The sequence below is a fragment of the Lampetra planeri genome, chromosome 22 (assembly GCF_965212315.1).
Source record: "Lampetra planeri chromosome 22, kcLamPlan1.2.h2, whole genome shotgun sequence".
In the NCBI taxonomy this organism is placed as follows: domain Eukaryota; kingdom Metazoa; phylum Chordata; class Hyperoartia; order Petromyzontiformes; family Petromyzontidae; genus Lampetra; species Lampetra planeri.
In genome coordinates, this window is record NC_136128.1 from 5,989,271 (window position 1) to 6,006,677 (window position 17,407).

Here is a 17,407-nt window from a genome sequence, read left to right on the forward strand (position 1 = left end):
AGTTGTTTGTGTGTTTTTTCTTCCGGATGTGCAGTGTGCTATGCATGCTCTTACGTGGGGAGAAAACGAGTGCAATATGTGTAAGCGAACGATCCCTCCGTGTCAAACTCAAGTTCAGTCAATTAAAGACGATGGGGCAGGATTCACATGTTTATTAAACCGCCGAAATACATTGTTGTTGTTGTTGGAAATGGAAGCATCGGCACAATTTTGCCACAAAAACCCGATGTAAAAAATAAAATGTAACATTCGTCATCGTGTGAAATGAACCCAACGAGTGACGTTACGGAATGGCAGGAGGAGAGAACAAAACGGGGGACAATTGTCAAGGCGGCTGTGCCAAGATCACAAATGGAGGTGGCCACGGCGTTGTGGGAACAGAACAGCCTTGAGTCCATGAATCTGTGAGGTGTAAAGTTGGGTGACGGGGAGGAGACACCGTGTGGCTGTAACTCATCTCTAAGCGACCTCGCATGTTACATCACTCGCAACGGTGGTGGTGTGTTTTTTTCCTTCTTCTAGCCTGGCATCAGCGATATAACGAGATGGCCACTAATAAAAAGACAACACTCTCATGGCACGGCCACAGCTATGGTGACACAATAATAAGCAACACTAAATGGGTTCATAAATGCCAGTTGACTGGTAGATCATTTGCAATGATTTGATGGAACAAGCAATGAATAGCTAGCAATGTAAAGGACGGTGTACTAAGAGTTGAAACCACAAAATGTATGATGAAGAAATGGAGTGCTATGCAAAGGGATGAAAATGTACAGCCAAAGATAGAGCACAAAACGGAACTCTATAAAACTATTCGGTAGAGAATGAAAATATGAATGTAAAAACACAAGACAATTTTATATTTTGATTGCTATTTCCCAAACCTTCTTCTCCCCACAAAAACGGCTGCTTTTCTGCAGCAAATATTTCGACAGAATAAGAATGGTGGCTGAGAAAGGAAATGCAAATGATAGCGATCATATACTACTATTTGTTTTCACCAGGTAAGGCCCACTGAGCTGTGTCGCTCTTTTTTCAGAAGCGACGTAGCCACAAACGATAGCTGAATGAAGTGGCTTATCACGTGGAAATTGATATCAGCCAAATACTCTATGGCCTGCGAAGGAAAATAAGTGGGTTTGAGCAGGACACACGTTGCTAGAAGAGATCATGATGATGGATGAAGTGGTGAGATCAGCTCGTGCGCAGGAAGAGGCAGGTTGTGGCATCGGCGTGAGGAACCCACCGTCCAGCGGTGGATAGTCCATGGCTGATGATGAGTGCAAATAACAGCGGTATATTACGACTCTCCGTTACTGTATTGGTAATTTAGTTGTTTGTAATGTATAGTTTAAATCACGTTACATCATTCGCCAATTAGTTTTTCAATGTTTCTGAAATATAATTAATTACTCGATCCTCTACTTCATGTGGCTGACAGTGCCGAATTATCCCAGTAGCACAAGTAGCTACATATGCTCTGGGCTCCGCACTTTCAAGGGCCCCACGCTAAACGCTTTCAAGCTATCAATTCCGGTTCAGTGATTCTGCAATTGCTCTATTACTATAGTACCTGACTGCCTTCAACTTTTTTGAACTACTGGGTGTTTAAGGTTAGCGATTTGTCGTAATATCTGGCCGTATAGCAAAAGAAAAAATCCAATTACTTCACGATGCAAGTAAAAAATGCGTGTTTTAATATTTACGTGTTTTTAGGGACCCTTTATAACATATGCTACAGGCCCCGCGCTAGCTTAATCAGGCACTGGGTGGCTTATGTAGGGCAATAGCTGTAGTTTGACTTTGAGATGGTTGAGCCGAGATCAATGTGTCAGGTGTAGCTGAGTGCATCATCGACGCTGCCATGATGCCTCCTCCTTCGTGTTTGTGAATGGGACATCGAGTCATTCATTATTCGTTCCGTGGGCTCTGCTCTGGGTGGTGACCACAGTCGCCCCAAATAGCCGGAGAGTTTTTATTTTAAATTTTCCATTTGTGCCATCAATTGCTAAATGAAGACAATTAAGTTGTGATGATTGCAGCTGCTTATGACTGCACAATGGCGCCACTAACAAAGGCTCTTTGTAACGCAGTAGAATGGGATATACAATTACTGTATGGTGACAATGCTGCCAACACTGGAAGGCATTCATACAAAATTCTACTGGGGAACACCTTTCATGATGTACAGAGTAAATTGAAGCACACAAAGCAATTGGTTCAGCTCATTAGTCTACGTCTCATCAATTTTCTCGTGACAATTTGTGAAAATCGTCCCGCATTATTTTAAAGGAATATATTTAATGTTGTTTCATGAGCAGCAGTTTGCACACTTTGTTTTGACGCCTGTGACCTGAGTTTGATTCTCTGCCACGGTTAACTTCGGAGGCCAGTGATAGCTGAACCTGCCCTATACCCCATCCTTGTCACCAACACACACTGAGCAGTGCGGTGAAGTATTGTCAAATCAGCCCCCCCCCCCATGACCCACACAGTTCAGGCAAGGATTGAGTCAGTCGTGGAATGATATAGGGATATTATAATTGAATGTGCCACATTACAATTATAGTTTGTTCCAGTGTAAGCATCTCTAGGGGAATGCTGATTTACTCTGGGATGACGGGGAGTGGTCAGTGCAACCAGACCTGAAATTCGGGTCATCTTGGGACATAGGCCCATATACCACGCTCTGTGTTCTGAGTTTCTACAACCTGCCCTATCTCTTCCCTTGTGTACAATCGTTGTGCAGTCTGCTTGGGAAATGAAGCCATGCTGGGCTCTCTGCGAAGGCAAGAGTTCGGCAAGGTTTTGGTCCAGCGTTTGGTTTCAATATTTAAAAAGTCAGAAGTGATGTCCAGCTCAATTAGGCCCTGAGAGGGTGCTCATCTCCTGTTTACAGCCCTGAACCGGTGGTATAAATTCCTCATTCCTATGGCGGGGGCGATTCTATCAATAGGACAATGACTCCATAATATTGTTTTTCTTTTCTTAGAAAATATTGGTCGCGAAAGCCTACGTGTTAAAAGGACACTGACTGTTGACTTTCCCACAGGATTTAAAGCTTTCGTGACTGCAGGGATTCATATTCTTGGTTCTTTCGGTAAAGTCACGTAGAAGGGAAGTAATAAAATAATAAAAATAAAACATAATAAAATAAAATAATTCTCACGACGTTTCGGCTGCTTGCGTTGTAGCCGAAACGTCGTGAGAATTATTTTATTTTATTATGTTTTATTTTTATTATTTTATTACTTCCCTTCTACGTGACTTTACCGAAAGAACCAAGAAGATATTCCCAACGGAGTGTCACTCGTTGCAATTAACTTTGGACGGTTAACGGGCTGCTGCCAACCACCGCCAGGTAGTTCCAGGTAGTTCAACTTAGTGGTTCGCCAGGTAGTGGAAGGGGTCTCGATGCTTTGTGCTACAGCTGTGGGTGCCCTGGGGAGTTGGGCGTTGTGACTGGCCCTCAGTGCAAATACATACATTGCGGTCACTGCGGTGTGACTGGTATTCGTGCAGAAGGGGCAGACGCGCAGCTTCTACAGCTGAAGGTGACTGAGAGTGCGTGAGCTGTGACTACCTCGGAGTCAAAATAAAACCCCACAGTGTTGCCGCTCTGGAGAATCGAAGTGCAAAGCTAAGGCGCAGGGGAGGAAGCTTACCGACAAACATGGATCCCCTTCACTACCTCTCTTGCAGTGGGCATTGCTTCTTAAGAGCATTCGTGAGGGCATTTAGGCACCCCCCTCCTCCCCCCCCCCCCCCTTCACTTACAGGGGCATCAGAGCTTAGGAAGACGCCAGGGGGTTGTGGAGTTCATTTAAACGGTTTATTGACAGGTTTCCATTGCACTTTAATCCAGGGTGTGTGTGTGTTTGTGCTGTTATCGATCTCTTTTCATACCCCCCGTGTCGTTGTCGCCGAATCCTCTTGTTCACGGAATACTTTCGAAAAAGGAAAAACGGCGAAATTTTCCTCGTGCAGATGAAATTCGGCGCGGTGTGAGAGATTCCGTGGGGAGCACACGTGCCAATAGCGCCTGTCCTAGGCGGTGTTCGCAGTGCACGTGTGGGTCAGTACGATGTTGGTAACGAGCACACACAGACAGCCACGTAGCCTAGCTGTCAACCTTTGTTTTTGTTAATTTAAACGAATCGGCATCGACACTCTTGCCTTGAAGTCGTCGGGGTTTTATTTTCTCTGATAAAAAAAAGAGTAGTTGCTACATTCTAGATTTGAAGCTTTCGTGACTGCAAGGATTCATATTCTTAGTTTTTTTCGGTAAAGTCACGTAGGTAAAAACATTAAAATTAATAAAAGTAAAATAAAATAAAAAATAAAAACGTCGTGATTTTTATTTTATTTTACTTTTATTAATTTTAATGTTTTTACCTACGTGACTTTACCGAAAAAAACCTAAGAATAGTTGCTACATATTCTTTGGGTCTTTGGGTAAAGTCACGGAGATAGATATCGTTTGAAAGCTTTCGTGACTGCAGGGATTCATATTCTTGGTTCTTTCGGTAAAGTCACGTAGAAGGGAAACAATACAAATAAAACAATGCAATTCTCACGACGTTTCAATTGCAACACAAGCAATCATCATCAGGTGTGAAACCCACGGTTCAAATATTTGAACCTATCTCCGTGACTTCACAGAAAGACCCCAAAAATACGAATTCCTGCAGTCACGAAAGCTTTCAGTCAAAGAAGTGATCGCTACAGTGACCGTGTTTCTCGCGAGAATCCATCGGGAGTGTTTGTCAGCTCGTTGCTGCCTCTGGCCAACATGCACATCTCGCCCGGGTGCAACAAAAAAAAATAAAGAGCCCGTTGAAGGAATTGCGAGTCAGACTTGCCTGACGACCAGACTTGCCGCACATTCTTTGTGGTCACCAGCGATGGAAGCCGTTTATGGGCTCACCCAGACGCAATAGAACAAGTACAGATAGATATTCGCATGCGTGGCTGTTGTTGACTTTAAGTTGGGGGGGGGGGGTAACCAGCCTTACATTCTTAATGACCAAATACGTATCCCATAAAATAATAAAAATAAAACATAATAAAATAATTCTCACGACGTTTCGGCCACAACGCAAGCAGCCGTCTTCACCTGAGGACGGCTGCTTGCGTTGTGGCCGAAACGTCGTGAGAATTATTTTATTATGTTTTATTTTTATTATTTTATTACTTCCCTTCTACGTGACTTTACCGATAGAACCAAGAAGATGAATCCCTGCAGTCACGAAAGCTTTAAATCGAAACGTATCCCCTATATATGTATTTCGATGAGCGCTCACTCACGTGCAAGTCTTGTATGTGTACCACGTAACCAAAGTAAACGTGTAACGTTGGTACAACGTTGGCATGTGGTTGGAACAGGTGGTCCAACGTCGAGCCAACGTTGGCCTGGCGTTCCAAGGTTACCGGGGTGCGTGTTGCCGATACAAACCCAACAATAAAGCCAAAGATCCGCCCACTTCAAACAGATATAACCTTTGGCTGCAGTAGTTCTCTCGCTACATTTCTTCCTGCCACAGCAGTCCACCTGCTGTATTTTCTTCACCTGAAGACGATTGCTTGTGTTGCAATCGAAACGTCGTGATTTTTTAAAATAAATGTTTCTATCTACGTTACTTTACCGAAAGACACGAAGAATATGAATTCCAGCAGTCACGAAAACTTTAAGCAAAGATCCCTCGTTTGGCATTTTAAATTCACGGGAATTTGCCTGCTGTTTGGCCGGTGCCTATTTGGGGTCAGTGCTGAATTTGGGATATGGGATTGGCACGGCAGGAATCAAGGCGGAGAGCGAATCCCATGTTTGGATTCCTGATGAGTATCCAAACAATCTGTGGGAAGCCAGGCGAGATTCATGTGCGGAAAAACGCCCGCGGGTCACGGTTTTTGCCGAGCACAGTCCCATAGGCCCCCCCCAATAAACACCACCAAGCGGCCAGCCACAAACAGCACTGTTGAAGGTATAATAGATGATAGTGAACGCGTTTGTAGTGCAGTGCGCGCTTGCTACCCACTCTGCCACTGTTGGCTTGCACTTAATCACACGCACAACGACAAAGATCACCCGTTTAGCCTTAACAGGGTGTAGGGGCAAGTGCTGTTAGCGAGCACCTATGAAGGCCGGAACGGTACACGAGGGGGTGGGTGGCCAGCATCCACGCCCGACCGCATTTGTCTCCCTAGTGGCAATGTTTACACACTACACCGGTACTCATTTGAGGCTGAGTCGACCTAGGGGAGGCCCGGAACCAGTTCAGATAATTGTCACTGGTGTTGACCGTCAGCGGGAATCGAACCCGTGTCGCCGGGTTCATAGCGCAGCGCGCTAACCGCTACACCACCGCTCCCCACACACACACACAGAGACACACACACACAGAGACACACACACACACACGTGCACGCGCATCCGTGAACGCACCCACGCACATACCGTTAGTGCGACTAACAGACATCCTGTGTCCACACCCCTGTACCTGCCCTGTTTGTTCACCACCTGCCCCGCCCTCCGCGTGAGACATAATGCACACCGGGTCACACTTTGTACCGCACTGTTCGCCCTGCGGTAGCTCACTCTCGCAAACCCAAGCACAGCGGCTCCACGGAGTACACCGGAGCGAGCCATGGAAGAAATAATCTTTAAAGTGCAAGGTACCATTCTTTTTTTCTCTCGTAAACTTTCGCTTTTGTCGCTTGCTGTGAACCACGCGTGACATATGTGATTAGTGTGTGTACGTAGTAGCACAGCAGATACTGTTAGCAATGTAATCTGAGTCTTATATGAGACCAACATACTCTGTTCTCTATGTGGGTATGCGTATTTTGTAATGAAGTACTCGTTTGACAGAAAAGTTAAGAGGTTTTATCAACAGCGTACAACAAACGTGTACATTTGTATCCATTATTTTTCAACGCAATTACCTACAACGTCCTTGTCAAAAGTATAGTATATGCTCGGTACATCACCATGGGGCTTTAAAACAAGTTTAACATGAGGCTGGCAGGTTTTTTCCCCCCAATACTTTGTTCTTAAGGCATACATGACATTTACTGCTGACCATTCCTATAAATATATCTCTTCCGAAGTTCAAATCTATTGTATGTATGTTGAACTAAAATATTCATCTCGACCAACATTTCCATTCAGATGTAGCAAGCTGATGGTTTGACATACGGTGTAAGGCTATGGATCCATTGTCTCACGCTGAACAACGCTGGCAATGCGTCACGTCCGTAGTTCTTGTCCTAGTATGTCAAAGCTTGCAATAGCACTGCTGGTAAGCGCACCGTGTGTGTGTGTCGTGTTACGCCTGCCACGCTTGTAGAGGGAAAACAGGGCGGAACACGTCTGTGCGCAAACGTTGGCATGGCCGCGAAGCGCAAATGCACGCGTTGAACGAATGTCAGCGTCCCCGTGATTGCAGCTCACAGACACAGTGACATAGGTGGGCTATTCACGGCAGTGAGCTCCGCTGTTGGGTTACGTGACCTCTAACGCGTTGAGCGTAGACGTCAACTGAGTGTGCTTCACACGGAAGAAGTGTGATGCGGTGCCGATGGAGGAGTATTTAGTTTTGTAAAAAAAAATCCAAAGTGCCACCGCAGTGACTTTAGCCGCTGACGACAACCAGATCGGGACCCGCTTCAGCCTTTGTAGTTTTACCCTTTAGTCTTAGAGAGAAGCGATTGACTCGTCCGGATTAACTGGATAACCGTGCAGTCGACAAACCAAAATCTATCAGGTGAGATACATCCGTTGCGAATATGCGACGTTCTGCCCCGTCTTTGCTAGAATTGCTAAGAGGGCCACTGTTTTTCTTTTACGCGGAAACATTGAAGGCAACCTCACCCCCCCCACCCCATGGACTTCGGACAAACACGGGACAATTGCCCATTTGCCACGAGACGTATTTTGTTGTATTGCAGACGGCAGTAAATGTGCACCCATTGACCGAGCCTCAGGCCATGCCTCCCGAATGCCCTCACTTACTCTCCAGTCACTTTCCCCGGGTGTGCTGAGAAAAAAAAGCATCGAAGTACATCTGAGCGAGTAATTGGTAAAACAAATATATATATACTTTATAGCCAGATACAGACAAACAAAAAGAAGATCCCATCAATTGTATTATGAAAAGCCACATCTGTGCCAGTAACCGTGTAATAAGTGTGCTGGTGCAGTTGCATGAGACATGACGAATGCATGTTGAAAACTAAAATGATCGGTATTCATCTCTGTTTAATATCACTGTTACGAGCCTCTTGATCGTCACTTAGAAGTTGAAATGCACTTCGCGTGTGTGATCCATACTCACGTGAAACTGCACACGCATGCAAAGATCGTGAAATACATTGAATCCGCATCCTGCACCTCCGGTTAGCACGATTGTCTACGTACGGTGTGGACGAAGTTCAACATTATGTCATAGGCTAAAAGGTCGGTGATGCCGTTTAATTCTTTAGCGTATGCTGAACAAGTTTTCACCACCATGTTAGCTTTTGTTTAGTTAAGTAAATCAGAATCAAGACAAATGACAAAGTACTCTATCGTGTACAGCACAGTTAGATGACCTGTAATCAGACGTCTGCCTCAGTAGCTTTCCCCCTCTTTTTTTCGTTGAACCTATCTACGTGACTTTACCGAAAGACCCAGAGAATATGTAATCAGACAGTTTCTTCAAATCTCTTCTTCTCAGCCTTCCTGCCGATGCCTTCACTCCACTCCAACAGACATAAAATGCCTCAGCCCGGATCATTCTTCACCTCCCCCACAATGCCCGCACTTCTGCTCCCCTTATTACCAACTCCACTGGCTTCCTGTCTAATACCGCTGTCTGTTTCCAAATCGTCACTCTCATCTTTAAATCTTTCCATGATCTTACCCCAACCCTAGCGTGCTTGCTTCTCTCATCTCTCACGACCAGGGCCGGATGAAGGCACGGGGGCTTTAGAGGTTGCAGCCCAGGGGCCTCTGCCAGCTGGAAGGGCCTTCAGAGATGAAGTGAAACGTTATTTCACTCGTGAATGTTGAATTGTATTTGTTGTTAGCCTTGTAGAAATACATTTTATTTTTCTTCAGCTTTGTTTTCATTTTGAAAATATTACTGGGGGGCGGGGGGGCTCACAGCATCCTGTAGCCCAGGGTGCCTACACAATCTTAATCCGGCCCTGCTCACTGCTCTGTTCCATTCCAGCTTCCTCTCCGTGCCTCCTTCGCCCCTGCGTCCACGCTTTTGTTCCTTTCCCCTTCGAGCTCCCCTTCACTGGAACCAACTCCCGCTGCACGTCAAACAATCATCTTCACTGTGGCCTGCTTCTGACCCTGCTTTAAAACGACCCTCGTACCTTTAACCGAGCCCACCCTTCTGTTACAGCCGCTCCCACCAACTGCTACGACCAGGTCTACCCCAACCCCTATCGTTTCCACTACCACTATCGCTACCCCAACCCCTATCACTACCCCAGCCCTTATCGCTACCCCAACCCCTACCACTACCCCAACCCCTACCACTACCCAACCCCTATCACTACCCCAGCCCCTATCACTACCCAACCCCTATCACTACCCCAACCCCTATCACTACCCAACCCCTATCACTACCCCAACCCCTATCACTCACCTTACCCCTACCTACCTTTCCCCCCTTGCTCTCCCAACTATCACCATAACTCCACCACCACGTTAAATAACCCCAATTCTTCATCTTAACCACTCTCATCATATGCACCATTCTTTTTATATAATTACAGACTCGATACAAATTGTTATCATTCGTGCATTTGGTATTCGGACCATTCTCATAGCTGAAGGCTATCGCGAAGGCATTGTGTTTCAAAGACAGGTGTTGTTGGCAGTAGTTTGTGTGTTGAACTTCTTTCGCACCATACATAGCTCACAGTCGGGGAATTTTTCCATGTGGCTTCAAGCAATTGGATCCGTCACGAATCATTTTCAAGTTTGACAAATGTTGAGCGCAACACCAGTGCAAGTGGCCGACTCTTTTTCGAATAACATCGCAGGGTCTGCATACGCCCGCAGTATTAACCAGGGCGCCCGTCGGGCTCGAATCGGGAACTTCTGCATCGAGCGGGTCAACACGCTGACGCTTCATCCTCTTAGTTTTTTCGGTAAAGTCACGTAGGTAAAAAATGAAATTAAAATTAATAAAAATAATAATAGAAATAAAATAATAAAAAAATCACGACGTTTCGGAGGCAACACAAGTCTCCGTCACCAGGTGGGACCGTCACAACTAGATTTGCCAAGTTAAGGGGGAGGAGGTGGGGGGAGCTTATCAGAATGTGGTAGCCAATGAATGGAACGTATTGGGAGGGTGGTGGCTAAAAGAGAGCACGACGTGTACGTGGACGTGTTTGTGCGCAAGCCCCTGTTGGTGCACATGATAGAAGAAAACGAAAATGCCCATACTTCAATTTAAAGCTTTCGTGACTGCAGGGATTCATCTTCTTGGTTCTTTCGGTAAAGTGACGTAGAAGGGAAATAATAAAATAATAAATGAATGCCATTCAGACGCTGTCTTCCCGACAGACCTGTTCTTCACCTGAGGACGGCTGTTTGCGTTGTGGCCGAAACGTCGTGAGAATTATTTTATTATGTTTTATTTTTATTATTTTATTTTTTCCCTTCTACGTGACTTTACCGAAAGAACCAAGAAGATTAAAATGCCCATGTTGTTTTTACCAGTGTTGGCTGACAATCAAATACGAAAAAGGAGAGTACTGTTCAACGCTTGGCCGCGTCATCGGCCCCAGTATGAGCAGACAGTGGCTGTGTCGTTTCACTTGCAGGACACGACCCTGGTGAGCACTGCACGTGGGCTCCAAAGGGGCACGTGCAATCAGCAGCCCGCATTGTTAGGGTGCCTTTATGCTGCACTTTAACTGCAGGCTGTCTGAACCGTGGGTACGAATACACTTTGGCAAGCAGTTACATATTATATGGAATCATCAAAGGTGATGCTGTTTGGCACGTGATTGTTTTTAAGCATTACCCTATGAACAAATCGATAGAACTAAACATTTATTTTCACTTTCCCCCGCCCCCCTCCCCCAATTATATTCCAATTGTGGCACGAGACAAACATAATTTGAAATCCGCTACCGGTGACTGGATTGAGACCATCAACTCACGACACTTAGAACACCCAAGATGAATTGCAGGCGACTTGCACGGATTTTAACCCGGCATCTCGGTGGTGCTGTTCTTCGGGCCAATTCAATTGACAACAAAAGTATTGGAGCTACAAAGATGTAACACGACACGTGTACATGCTACTGGAGCATAACCATTACATTCCGATGGTATAACAGAAACAGACTATTGTACATTGCCAGTTTAACACGTAGGCTTTCGCGTGCAAAGCCACAATATTTATAATCTGAGTACGACTCAGGTTGTTAATGTAGTGACTCAGATTGTAAATGTTGTAAATGTTGTGGCTTTGCTCTCCAACACACCGGTGTGCTGTACTAGTAACGAATTGGCCACGTTCTGTTTACGTGACAAACCTTACTCATTGGTTGTGTCGGGTGGTGGCGGGTTTCATGACACATTCATATTTAGGTGATCTAACCCCAAAAACCTGTATTATGGATATTGTACGTTGCATTATTATATTTGTACATACACGTATGTATGCGTGCATGCGTTAACATATTGGCAGTGTTCATATGCTTACACTTATGTATGTGTATGAATTCACGGATGTAAGCTATTGAGCCATCGTACGCTTGGGGCGTCCATCTGCTGGACAATGAAGTGGCTGTAAGGGGCATTATAGCAGCGAGCAGTAGTGTGTGTGTTTAACCTTGGCGTGCAGAGTGGGAGCGTTTTCTCCTCGTCGTATGTGGCGTCTTCTCTTGGTGCTCCAGTTTCTTGCCACATGCAGAAATACTTGATATGTAACGGGGCCCACGTGCTCAGGCATGACTTTCCTGAAAAAAACGAACGTTGTTATTCTTTTATTATGTTGCTCTAAGTATGGATGCTGCCATGGTCTGATGGTTCCCACACTGGACTTGCAAAGCATGAGTTTGCCCATCCAATCCCTCGGTGCGGCAGTTAAAACAGAGCACGTTTTTATTTTAATATCTCCCCTACCTCTGGTTCCCCAGCAGGACAACTTTTGTACACCGCTGTTGGCTGATTGGCAGGTTACGTATGTGTAGAGTTCTGGTACTCCCACTTCTTCTAATGCGTCGTGCCAGTGTAAAAGAGTCGGCCAGATGCCCTCTAAGAGATGCCCTCTAAGAGAGGGCGTCTCGAGCTCCCTAGAGGAGAGAGGTCCTGCCGCCAGTGGTGATGTGAACGTGCAATTGCTGACCTGCGGAAGATCGCTGAGTTTTGATCTTTCACGAAGCTCATGGTCCACCCTAAACCGCATCCATTGCGGTTTAGGATGCACAAATTGAAAATTAAAAAAAACCTCCAATGTTGCGACTGTGGTTATCCAGAACGATGCAATGCCCGATCCACAAATACGAGGGAGACATCACAGCGATACGCTCCGCTACTGCAGCTGACGCGTTTTTCTGGGCTTGACCACCTGGATGTGAAATTGTAGTCGTTGCTCTGCATCGACATCAGCAGCCCTACGAAAGGAGGAATCACGATTGCAGGGCCTGCACCTTTATCTCTCCCATTGTTGCAGGGGACTGCTGCGCCCAATGTACATCTGTTTGCCGTCAATTGGCCCCCAAACGCGTACGTGAGCCACGGGGTTTTCATTCCGCCCGGGGGTGTATTTTCAACCTGTTCCCATATTGGACGGAGGGCGACAGACATTAGTGACCTTCGAGCAATGCGCCGGGACGGAAGGGACGCGGGTGCCCTTGTTACACGTACAGTGGTGTTACGTTTCCATCAGAGGTGGAGACTGAGCGCTGAGCGAGTGCGCACTTGGGTCACCCGCGCAGAGAAAGGCTGCACAGCCGAGGGGAAGAGGCCGACGCACGGCTGGACAAAGGGAGAGAGAGACAGAAAAACAACTCCAAGAAAAAACTTCTTTAGGAACGTGAAGACGTGAACACGCGCAAGCAGCGAAGGGCACGGCGATCGCGAGTGCAGACAGATGTTACCATACGGATGATTAATAGTCTCCATATTCTCAACGTATGGTCATTGAGTCGAGGAATTATAATAATTTGAATCCGATTACAAACGTGCAATATTTTATGTTAAACGTGTCCATGCAACAACAACAAAAAACCCGTCGATGTACGTATTGCATATAGATCATTCACATTTGCTGCAGCTTTAAAAGGGTGCATCTTGCAGCGCAAAAGTTAGTCATTCTTCTACAGGGGGCTGAAGAGCAATTGTACCAAGAAGCGCGCTTTCATTTCATCGCAGAATGACACGCCCGGCGTAAACATTTTGCGTACGAGTGGATTGTCTTCTAGCGCGCGGTAACTTTCCCTTTTTTCTCCCCCTCCCCCAAACACAAAATAAATAATTAAGGCGAACGATTCAGAAATTTGGAAGAGGAAAGGCACGATATTGCCAACGACAACGGGAGTAGTGTAGTGCATCGTTTTGCAGCCGTCTGCCAAATCACTCGGAGGCTTTTTTTATTATCAAGCAAAGCGAGTTCCTTTTGAACTAAATGTGGCAAGATGTGACTTCATCTGGCGCTACGGTGCTGGGGTTCGTGGCAGGGCACGTCATAGCCTTGTGGCTGTGCTGGAGATCTCGGAAGAGGCTGCAAGGTAAGTTTGGGCAATACTGGCGTCATACATAACTGGGTATGGAATTGATAACGCAATAAAAAAAATGAAATTTGATCATTTAAGTTGTGGTTGCTAATCGGGTATTATCCTCACAAAAAAACTAAAAGAATATGCAATTCGAATAATAACACGGTTAATCGAGAGCTATACATTAATGTGACACTCTTTTAATCTATATCTGTAAATGCCACGCTGAACAGGTAACATTTTAAGTAAGTTTGTTTAAAGCATTGGATGGGTTGCCCAATCACCAAATTATTTCTCAACGTGACATTAAAGTAACACAGCGCGAAACAGACAGATGCCTATAATAGTAGGGTTATTTCCCATTTTTTTCTGGCAACAAAACTGAAACCTTTTTACAAGGAATCATGTGTGCATTAACCACAATACTTGTGGTCAAAATGCAAACAAAAAACACACTCTGATAACATATGCATTGTCCTTTCAAGTATTGTGGTTAATGTACACATTATTCTTTGTAAAAAAGGTTTCAGTTTTGTTGCCAGAAAAAAGTGGAAAAACCATATTATTATATTTTGGTACTGGCAAAGGAGGTCTAATGAGACAGATGCCTTTTAAGCCATGGCGATGACATCATACGTCATGCTCACGCCTCTCCTCCCCGTGACATTGTTACATGACGTCATATCGCGACATCGCATGTCACGCGCCATGCACGTCATCGCGTGTCTTGGAACGTGTGTGTCATTAATGCTAATTGAATACTTCCAAGCATAAAGGCGTGTTGGAAAACATTACAGGATCCATGCGGGTGTACGATTTTTCTTCCTTGTGTTTAAAAAAAACATCTTGATTGGATTGGGTTGTCAGACGATAAGCATTGCGTGAAGTTTGGTTCCATTTTCAACAAAATATTTACTGGAATTGATTATAATCGAGTCCGCGACTTTTTTTTACGATCAGGGGAGAGAGCAGAGGAGAAGGAGTGACCTCCCATGGGGGTCCACGTTTATATGTGGCTAAGAGGGGAGGCATTATCTCGTGAAGCAAAGGAGGTCAAGGCATTCGAGACGGAGAATGATTCAATATGAATAAGCAATAGACACCTTGCAATGAATGAGAGGATAAGAAGAAATGGATGGATGGTTGAAAGGGCATGCGAATGTAGTGTAGCAGTTAGCGCGCTGCGCTTCGAACCTGGCCAACCGAGTTCGATTCCCGCTCACGGCCAACACCAGTGACGATTATCTGAGCCGGTCCTGGGCCTTCCCTAGGTGTACTCAGCCTCAGATAAGTACCTGGTGCGGTGTGTACTGTATACATCGCCACTGGGGAGACGAAGGTGGCCGGATGTGGTGCTGGCCACACACCCCCTCGCGTGCCATGCCGCCTTCATAGGTGCTCGCTAACAGCACTTGCCCCGAAAGCATGTTAAAGCTATACGTGAGATCTTTGTAAGGAGCAGACAATACTAGGATGGCATGGAGCCTCCAGCTGCACAGACCAAGTGATAAGCCCAGGATGGGCAGAGTTTTTCCTGTCTGAAAGATAACAAGCGTCCCCTTTATCAGCACACATTTCAGTCTGCTTACTTTTGCTTTGTCCTTTTATTTAAGATTATGAGCTTTCCAGGAAACCAAATAAATAGGGACTTTTGTCCAGAAAAAAACTCCCAAGCAATTGATTCCGCACCAATGTTATTATTGCATTATGTCCATAAATTTGGTCCACAAACAAATCATCCGGTGATCCGGTGAATGTTTTTCATGTAAAAGTTTTTTGGATTAAGGTGAGTGTCTGCGAATCATGCCTCTGTCGCAAATTCTAGAACCTTTTTTCGTATGTAAAATTACGGATGATAAAGTACAAACATGTAATCAATAAGAATCATAGAAAGGCAGGCAAGTTAGATTTCTTGGACATGTAATGAGAAGACAGAGACTGAATATCAGATTTTTACTGGGAAAATTAAAGGTGCAAGAAGCCAGGAAAGAGTGAATTATGAACGTAAGCCGTTTAAACAATTGCATTCAACTGGGAGTATCTGTTGAAAAGTTATTGAGTAATATCATGGACATAACTGAATGGAAGGAAGGATGGCGATGATCGTTGATGTCTTTGAGAAAAGACGTGGCACATATAACATTTTATATGAACATTGCCATTGCCTTATTGACATATCTATCCCTGCTTCTACAAAGACAATTTAGCATTGGTCTTCTAATATTGCTGTCATTTTAATGATTTGTATTTTTTTACGTAATGTATGCATGTCGAACTTTTTTTCGTACCGTACGAAGCCGACCGTGCGAATCAGAGGTCACTAATATGCTGTGCAATCTCGTGTACCAAATTGCTGTGAATCACCACTTACAGAAATTCTGCAATTAGCAAGGAACACGAAAGCACACTGAGCCCCTTTGGACATTAACGATCTTCTGATATTCTTTGGAACAACAGGCCTTAAGCATGTCGAAGCCAGGGCCACGTTAAATAAAGAACAATTACCAAGCAATAACCTTCATAACAAGAATAGCTCTGTGTACTGGAAATGTCTCGTCAATGCAATGCTGGATGAAGGCCTCTCCATGCTGTCGAGGGGGTTATTTGACCATACTTCACCACGCCGGTCAGTGCAGGTTGTAAGGTGGTGAGGTGTAAGCAGGGGAGGATCCAGGACCGTGTCAGATATCACTGATGTTAGCCGTGGGTGGGATTTGAACTCAGATCACTGGGTTCGTTACTATTATTCATAACCACTGTGTCACAGCTCCATCCCGATGTTTTGGCAGTCCTATTAAAATAATTATGCAAGTCAATAAAGTAACAATGTATCAAATTCCTTCATGTTAAAATGTCATTAATGTATTGGTAACCACATCTTTAGTAGTAATATGATGAAAGTATTTGCAAAGATCAATGACCATTCGCTGCATTATACCACTATGCAAAACTCTGAAATCACCCTACAGATGAAAATACATTCATTATATTAGTGTCACTTGCGAACATTCTTGTCTGTGCCCTTAATGGATAGCACAGCCTTTGTTTCTTCTATGAGCTCCATGCAGGCTCTACGTGACAGAGGGCATGTTTACAAGTGACTTAATTTATCGGTGCCTACAGCTGTCGCATTCTTGCACTGACAGGACACTTACAGGGAGGCATTATCCGCGCATTTTTGTTGTTTTTTCACGTACTTTTGTTTTCATTGTCGCTATCATCTCCGGCTCAGATAATCACTTCTGCGGTGGGTGGGGGGGGTCCAATTCAAGTCCATTAAAATCCCGCACTCAAAATACGACTTGGGTGTTGCGTATTAAACGTGACCATGTTTAGCTCTGTTTATTTTACGGACAATATAACCTCCCCCATGTATGTGTAGATGACATCAGACCAACAGGTGAGGGTCCACCCTGCCGTTTGCATCGTGAAAATGAAAGCCAAATCTGGGTGACCCAGTGGTCAGAGTGCTTGCCTTTTGGGTCCTGTGTTCCCGACCTCCTGTCCACCTTGACTGGGCCGTTGGATGACACTTTATTTCTTGGACCTCTTTGTCTTTGCGAAGGGTCACACAGCACGGGTTTTGCGATGGGAGGCCATTGTGAACAAGTTACTGTGTCAGTGTCCAGTGAGCGACCTTAATCGGTAATGGTTCAGCCCTGCGATT

At 45.1% G+C, this 17,407-nt stretch overlaps 1 protein-coding gene across 2 annotated transcripts in view; it reads left to right on the forward strand.

The window, feature by feature from the left end:
• Positions 1–17,407, forward strand: part of PLEC (plectin) — a 175,788-nt gene that overhangs the window by 48,124 nt on the left and 110,257 nt on the right. The window contains exon 1 of one of the 2 annotated variants that reach the window (XM_078604280.1): positions 6,539–6,678. The exons of the other annotated variant lie outside the window; for it this stretch is intronic. Within the exon in view, the coding sequence (XP_078460406.1) occupies positions 6,651–6,678 (28 nt within the window). The 5' untranslated portion in view covers positions 6,539–6,650. Of the gene's footprint in view, positions 1–6,538; positions 6,679–17,407 lie in introns of those variants that run through there. 2 annotated transcript variants of the gene reach the window in all.